At 38.6% G+C, this 7,808-nt stretch overlaps 4 protein-coding genes across 11 annotated transcripts in view; 2 read left to right on the forward strand and 2 right to left on the reverse strand.

Moving 5' to 3' along the window:
• LOC126762922 (breast cancer anti-estrogen resistance protein 1) overlaps positions 1–2,367 on the forward strand; it is a 122,961-nt gene extending 120,594 nt beyond the window's left edge. For all 4 annotated transcript variants that reach the window (XM_050479965.1, XM_050479966.1, XM_050479967.1 and 1 more), the window contains one exon: positions 57–2,367. In XM_050479965.1, the coding sequence (XP_050335922.1) occupies positions 57–1,167 (1,111 nt within the window). In that variant the 3' untranslated portion in view covers positions 1,168–2,367. The remainder of the gene's footprint in view (positions 1–56) is intronic.
• Positions 1–4,416, reverse strand: part of LOC126762926 (dual specificity protein phosphatase 19) — a 168,564-nt gene extending 164,148 nt beyond the window's left edge. For 4 of the 5 annotated variants that reach the window (XR_007667533.1, XR_007667530.1, XR_007667532.1 and 1 more), the window contains exon 1: positions 3,808–4,416. Coding sequence is in view for 1 of the 5 variants with exons in the window: in XM_050479978.1 (XP_050335935.1) it covers positions 3,829–4,416 (588 nt within the window). In the remaining 4 variants the exon portion in view is untranslated. Of the gene's footprint in view, positions 1–2,013; positions 2,521–3,807 lie in introns of those variants that run through there. The other variant, XM_050479978.1, reaches the window with a different exon arrangement.
• On the reverse strand, positions 4,388–5,639 carry LOC126762925 (tRNA pseudouridine synthase-like 1). Its single transcript, XM_050479977.1, has 5 exons — positions 5,582–5,639; positions 5,382–5,510; positions 4,990–5,304; positions 4,670–4,928; positions 4,388–4,612 (listed from the first exon to the last, which is right to left on the reverse strand). The coding sequence occupies exons 1-5, from the start codon at positions 5,626–5,628 to the stop codon at positions 4,388–4,390; spliced, it is 975 nt and encodes a 324-aa protein (XP_050335934.1). The 5' UTR covers positions 5,629–5,639.
• A 325-nt stretch (positions 5,640–5,964) lies between these two features.
• LOC126761235 (mitochondrial carrier homolog 2) lies at positions 5,965–7,764 on the forward strand. The gene is made up of 5 exons (XM_050477225.1): positions 5,965–6,306; positions 6,397–6,568; positions 6,623–6,941; positions 7,009–7,187; positions 7,266–7,764. Exons 1-5 carry the CDS (start codon positions 6,081–6,083, stop codon positions 7,348–7,350), a joined length of 981 nt encoding a protein of 326 aa, XP_050333182.1. The 5' UTR covers positions 5,965–6,080; the 3' UTR covers positions 7,351–7,764.
• The last annotated feature ends 44 nt before the right edge of the window (positions 7,765–7,808 follow it).

Genomic DNA, 7,808 nt, shown 5'->3' on the forward strand with positions numbered 1-7,808 from the left:
TGCAAGCGTTTTTGAGACCGCATGCGGCATGTTTTAATAATGCTAATATTTTTCAGATTGCTCTCCTTTGTCACGCCTAGTTGGCGGCAGCGCGAGAAACTGGAACCCGTGCTGATGGATGTCAAATTGACGGCGGTGCGTTTGCGCACGGCGTTGCACGATCTCAGCGAGTTCGGCGAAGGCGCGCTAGGCAACGCGACACGCTCCGAAGATCGCAATTTGGCGCTGAAGCTGCGACCGCATGTGCGCGCGCTGCGCGATGCCGACAAGCTGATACACGACACCACAGAGACGCTGGACGCGCAGGGTTGGGCCATCGAGCAGCTGATGCGCAGCGAAGAGAAATTCAAGACCAACAACAAACCGCCCGATAGTCTCGATCAGCTGATTGCGTGCGCGCAAACGCTGACCGAAGATGTGCGCCAAACCACCTCGTTCATACACGGCAACGCATCGCTGCTGTTCAAACGCAGTCTGAGCGAGTGCGGCGCCGATGAGGAGGAGAGCGCGAAATGCGCTGGCACAACACAAGCGCCACAAACACCCAATCGCGGCAGTTCGGAGTGGGTAGAAGACTATGATTATGTTTCCTTCGAGTCGAAAGATGCGGCAGCGCGTAAGAACTCGGCGCTGCGCGAGGCAATACCAGCCAATTTGAAGAAAAATTTCGACACTGTCATAAAAGCGGCAGAAACCACCGTTATGGCCGCGTCCAATGCGCCAACAACGAACGCGAACACGAAGAAGCCCGAGCTAACGGTTAAGGATAAGAAATTGGTATGCTACTATGCCGTGCAAATATCGACGCACATGGGTAATCTACAGCAGGCGATCGACTCCTTCTTGGAGACGGTCGAAAAGAATCAGCCACCGAAATTCTTTATTGCCTACGGCAAATTTGTTGTGGTCAGCGCGCACAACCTGGTCACCATTGGCGATATAGTGCATCGCAATGTCTCCAAGGCGGAACTGCGGGAAAAGATATTACGCTGCACAGACGCGCTCTCGGAGGCGCTCAAGACGTGCGTGCAAAAGTCCAAAAAAGCAGCGGCGCAATTCCCCAGCGTTACGGCGGTGCAAGAGATGGTGGACTCTGTGGTGGATATAAGTCACCTGGCGGCGGATCTCAAAGTGGCCATGCTGCAGGCCGTGCAGCTGAGTTTATAAGTCGACTTGCGGTCGTACGGCCGCCACTTATTGTTTGTCAAAGGCTTCCAAAGTCTTCCACAAGTTGGCATAGAACCCAGCGCTACTTAGGAGTGGGGAAGATTTTTCTACGAAATCGCAGCTAAGATAACTACGTACTACATAGTGAATGTGCTTCAATGCTTTATGCTTCCAGCAACAATTTATATACATACATATAGAATGGAGTTATAGCATATAACTGTAATTTATAGCACAAGCATTACATAATCGAACGAAGCTGACTGCTAGGCCAAGCGTGCCGACATAATCAAAAGCCAAATTCTTGTCGTTTAAAGCGAAAATCTTAAACGGTATTGCAATAATAACAAATACATACATATATACAAACATACATACACCATAAATGGACAACTATTGGAAGAGCAGTTTGTTTTAATTTAGAAAATGTGTCCAAAGAACGAACGGGAGGGACTGGCACTTCTTATACAGAACAACAACAGCAAGAAAAATTTGCGCGTGTTTGCATATATTTATATATACATATATTTACACGTATTTGTATGTAATTTAGTAACTATAATTTAATATTTAATTTTTAATGTGATATTTTAAGCGAAGATGGTCTAAGCGATTATTAACTTGATGGCAAAATTTCTAAAAGTACACTTATAATTATATGTATGTATATACACACATATACATACATACAATACATACACACATATGCACGTATATGTGTGTATATAAATCTTAACTTATTTAAATTTGTTGTACATATTTCTTTACCGTTGTAATATATCCTTCTTAAATTATATATTACGCCCCGTAAATACCGTTGTAAATTGAAATTTCATACTTTATAGCTTTAGTTGTTATTATTATTATTTTTTTTTTTGTCTCTGAAAGCTCGTGGAAGTGCTTAAGTAAACAAGCGTGTCATAACATTGTACATTTTGTATTTCCTAACCGAAACGCCTAACCGAAACGTTGGCGTACACACATTTCGACATAGTCAAGAAATCTTTAAGATTAACATTATTAAGCATTTATTTTAAATTATTACAACACGCTATATATATATAAATATATATCATAAATTGTATGTATTCCTATGTTAGTGAAGAAAACGAACGATACAAGTCGGCTTGGTATCCTATTGTACCTCTTGTAGAAGGGAGGAAATTATGAAATTCAATAAATCTTAATGTAGAGAAGAAATGTAACTTGTTTCTTTTTTTACATACCTAGGGGGTAGAGAAAACGTTTAACAGCGGCGAATGAGTTGGTTCTTTGGTTGCACCGAGGATGGAGTACCCTTAATAAATACAAAAGATTCCCTACAAGGACCGTGAACTGGGGAGAATTCTGCCACTACAACAACAACAACAATTATCTATTCTGTTCCCACGACAGTCGGGTCCAAGTAACCGAAACGGTCCCGGATTTTTTACCCGGCCAAGGACTGTCAACCCGGCACCATGCCTCAAAATTACTTCAGGATTTTTTCTGATGCTACAACAACAATAACAACCCACTAATCAATGTTAAATTTTGTAAAGCTATCTCGTCAAACGAAAAAGTTCTCCATACCAGGCTAACATGTGAAAATATCCAGATCGAGATCTCAAAAACTGAGACAATAGTTCACGTATATAGAGACAGGCGGACATGGCTAAATTCAGCTCAATACGCTGATCAATTATCATATATATATAGATTATATGATGCCCGACATTTTCTCCTGGAAACTTCAAGAAAACTTAATTTACCATTTCCTGGTAAAAAGATAGTGGTTGTTATGGTTTTCGCATCAGAAAACCGTCTCCAAATAATTTTGAGGAAAACTGTAGACTTGCCAGTTCTTGTACGAATAAAAACTCAGGTTCTTCCCGCTTACGTAGTCCCGACTGTTGTGAAAGCGAATACGAAGATGTACGAAAATCGTCAGAAAATATGCTGAACAGAAGTATAATTTATATTTGTTATTTTATAAAGATTAATATACAATCAAGGACAAGACGCATATAATATTAACTTAGCCTTTCATCACTAATCCTAATTGAGCTAAGTAAAAAAGAATACCAGAACACAAACATTTAATAAATTCTCAAGCAGCATAGAAAAAGTGAAGTAGAGCGTTAGCGACCAAACCCAAATAATACAAAAACTAACCATACAAACTTACTAAAATGAAATTTTGACGAAAACTAACGATTGTAGGTGTTTACAGGAGAAGCACGTGCTTACTTTTACTAGGAACAACCCAATTTTTTTCAAATAAGATACTCTTGTCATGTTTAGAGTATGGTTATCATAAAATTCAAAATGTATTACTACAAACTGAGCTGAAAGAAGGTTCCAGAGGGTCGAAATAATTAGCGCTACAAGTTCAAGCAACTAACTCATGCATACAATTGTATTGAATTAATATTTTTCAAACAGATTTTAAATTGGTCTCGCTGAAAACTGAAAATGCCCAAGCAGTGTACACACTTTGGAGCAACACGCAACACACTCAGTATAATTATATTTATATTTTGAAACATGCAAGAGTCGTTAAATAATTACAAATATTCAATTTAATTATATTCTAAATACGTCTACAAAGCTACTTACTAAGCTACTACTACACTACTGTTATAAAGTAAAATGACTTACATAGAACTACACTTCGTCTAATTAAAGTTGTTTTAACTGCTTAATAAATCCTACATTTGGTTGTATGCATTCCCGTCTTGACTTTACTAACGCATAGGCAACGTCAAACGGTATACCACGCACTAATATTAAATAAGCAATAACAATGCTGGCCGCGCGCGAAACACCAGCATTACAATGCACTAACACACGACCGCGAGACAATGCCGCGTCTTTAATGAATTGGTTCGCCGCTGGGATAATACGCTCGGATAGTACCGTTTCAGGCAAATCGAGACATGGCAAAAATTTGGTATACACTTTCCCACCAACTAAGTGTGGTGTCTCAATGCCAACGCTTAAAATGTGTGTTAACTTATATGCACTTATATTTTCACTATTTACAGCATCTTGTGAGCCCAAGTAGAGGAAATCGGCTAGAATGCATGCTGGTGTAGTATCTGGTTTGGTATCAACTACAAAACCATAACACTGTTCTGGTAGTTGTTGTATTGATGTTGAGGTAGTTGCGTTTGCTTCGATAAAACGTTTGCCACTGGCTGTGGTTACAGTGGTGGCAGTGGCTTTCAAGGCCTTTCGTTTAGTCTGTAGCTGCTGGAGGAAACTCATTTTCATTGACAATAGTAGGCAACTTTAAATCTTTTTCATCGTAGTGCACACGACATAGGTAAAGGCCAAATGGTGGTGAGAGCAATACGCGATGATCCCAAGAGTTTTTCGATGGGATCGTTAGCATTTGATACACAGATTGCTCATCGATACGACCAGTAGCAACAGCGATTAATGTGCCAACAATGCGCCGCACCTGTGTTAAAAATATCGTGAATTACTATTGTATATAAATAAATAAATTTACACTAACTTGTTTATAAAGAAATGCTTTTGCTTTGAACTCTATTTCCCAATAATCGTAAATGTCTTCGGCCAATTCAGCATTTGAGCCGATCGCAGCAGACTTTCCAGGTTTTAATGTTATTTCATCGATGGTGCGTACTGTGTATCTAGGATGATCGCGCGTAGGGCTGTGTTGTCGACTGACGCTCGAAAAAGTGCGAAAATCGTGTAAACCGAGAAACATTCGTGTTGCCTCGCGCAGCCGTTCAATCTCAAATCTACCGTTTCTACAAAGGAAATAAGTGAAATATTGAATAAATTGAATAGAAAGTAAACGCTTTAACATACTGTAGAAAAAGGCAACGGTCTATTTCCTCCACCGGTATAAAAGCTTTAAAGTTTTGATTCTTCAGGCGATCGGTATCAGTAATACCATTTTTGGCCACAGCAAATCGGTATAAGTATGTGCGTCCTCGTGCATGATAGCGACTGTGGAAAGTGTTCGGAACTTGTTGGGTACTCAATACACGTATTGGCAACGCATTTTTATGAAGCATGCAATTCAAAATGCTGGTGATATTGGCAGGTTCATAGCGATCCGAATTATGACGTTCTAAGTCAATGTGAAGCGTTGAATGTAATGCATGCACACCAGCGTCAGTGCTAAAACAAAGAAAATGATTGAAATTTAAGGAAATGTGCAAAATATGTGTACTTGGAATACAAATATGCCAACATACCGACTTGAAAGCACCGTTTGGATTTCGTTTTTGGGATGCAACGCTCGACAAGCCAACTCAATGCAGCCTTGTATAGTTTTTGTATCCACTTGCGATTCTGCTGCTTTATTTATCGTTTTCTGTATACCACTAGCGAAATTATTATGCACAATTAGTTATAATGTGTTTTAAAATAAAGAGATATGAATTGAAGTAATTACCGGAAACTTGTGCCAATGTATGAAATGTTTAACAAGTAGCGGTACATTTTGGCGGATTGATTGACTTAACACACACATGTGCATGAATGTTGCGTAAACAAAAACTCTTAACAGCTGATCATAAACATGTTTGAAATTGGTTCAAAATGTAGTTAAAAATGACTGAATTGATAGCAAAATTGCATTAAATATATGTGTTTTCTTATTTTCATTAAGAATCAACTCACTTTTACAAGTTTTATAGGAATTTATATATAAATAAAAGAAATTTATGAAATTTGAGCATTAGTGACACCCGGTGTCCAATAGAACATTTCGGCATTCCGAATATGATACGAACAAAGCTAGTCAGCTGTCAATTTTTTTCTTAACCTGTCAATTTATTACGGATATTCGGAGTAAAGTCTATAGTAGCCGGCGGTTCCATAACATCAAGATAGGCGCTCCCAGGTTGAAAATTACCGTGAAACTTAAAGATTAGCCCAAAACTGTTGGAATCATGGCCGCGTTAGATCCCACTTTCGTTAACATAAATGACAATGACGAAAATAAAGAAGTGAATGAATGGATTCGTTTTGGAATGCGACTAGCAGTAAGCGCTGCACTACACCCATTTGAATATTCAAAGGTGCTTATCCAGCTGGGCTATGAACCCATACCGGCACGTCCTGGCACATCCCTCTTGGGAAAACCAATTATGGTGCTGCCCAATATCTTTCAATACGGTTAGTTAAAACAACGAGAACAAATAACTATTATAATATGGCATACGAGGCATTTGAGTCATAAGGTGCATGTTTACATTTGTTTTATAGCTGGTTACATCAGGAAAATGGATGGTTTCTATGGCTGTTATCGTGGTCTTGCGCCCAAATTAGTAGGTTCTATTGTTAGCATGATTTTTAGTGAAAAAATTGCTGATAGGGTGGGTCTGCCAGCAATCGATGATAAGGATAAGGACGACAATGACCTCACCGATGAAGAACTGTAAGTTACATATCGACTTTCACTTATACTTTTAATGTCATTTTTGTATTGCAGTTATGTACAATTTAAAGTGAATCTAAAGCGCGATGTTGTGCTGAGCGTATCAGGGATAATTGTCTCACATCCATTTCATGTGATTTCACTGCGTATGATGGCACAATTTATTGGACGAGAAACTCTTTATCAATCAATATTTGGTTCCATCAAAGAAATTTATAAAACTGAAGGTGTTCTAGGGTTTTTCTCTGGTTTAGTTCCCAAACTGCTTTGTGATGTAGTCTGTTTAGTGCTCACAAGCACCACAGTGTTCGTGCTAAACAAATATGTTATCAAAGACAAAATTGGAAGGCAGTATAATGCAGGCTTTGTACAAGTACGTATGATTATATAGATTTCTATTCTGAATATTTCATTTAAGTATGCTAATTTTTTGCATGTAGTTTGCATTCTCAAGCATTTTGTATCCGTTCCAAGTGGTTTCTTCATGCATGGCTGTGACAGGCTCACGTTTAATGGCTGGCCGCCCGCCAGTGATGCCTGAGTACAAAAACTGGGTTGATTGTTGGAATGACCTACAAGCGCGTGGCGAGCTCAAGCGCGGCACATCATTGTTTTGGCGGTGAGTGTTAAATATAGATTAATGATAACCTATATGTATAAATAAATTATCTGTTATTTTTGTGTATTTTGCTTACAGTTCTGTTGGTGGCTCATCAAAAATTGTTAGTGCAGGAAGACGTGCAGATTTTGCGCCTCTCCCAACGATTGCAAAATACCAATAAGCCAAATCAATGCAGTATTTACGCACTGAACAACGATGCATTTTGAAATATATATCTATTTCACTATTGACTATCAACACAATTACATGATTACCACATACCCAACTGCATTTTGGTAACTATTTTTCTTTTTTTTTTTTTTGGTAATGAGGAGCTGTGGAAAATCACAAGCAGGTTGGACGGTAGAATGTTGCGGCCAATTATTGTCTTTATTATTCATAACTTAAATTAATGTGAACTGTCTATAGCTTTTAACTGTGGATTGTAAATTAAATTGAATGAACTTAGTTTGATAATCTTTCAATATTTGTGATTTTCTGTTTGCAACTGAGCGAAAAACAAAGAGATAAGCCAATTCAAAGGTATACCGCCTCAGTTTGAACTGAAATAAAATTGCTTCTGTTTTGTTTTTAATATCTTTTGTTGTTTATTTTACTTAGCGCATAGCCAAAAACTGC

This window comes from Bactrocera neohumeralis, chromosome 6 (genome assembly GCF_024586455.1).
Source record: "Bactrocera neohumeralis isolate Rockhampton chromosome 6, APGP_CSIRO_Bneo_wtdbg2-racon-allhic-juicebox.fasta_v2, whole genome shotgun sequence".
Classification (NCBI taxonomy): domain Eukaryota; kingdom Metazoa; phylum Arthropoda; class Insecta; order Diptera; family Tephritidae; genus Bactrocera; species Bactrocera neohumeralis.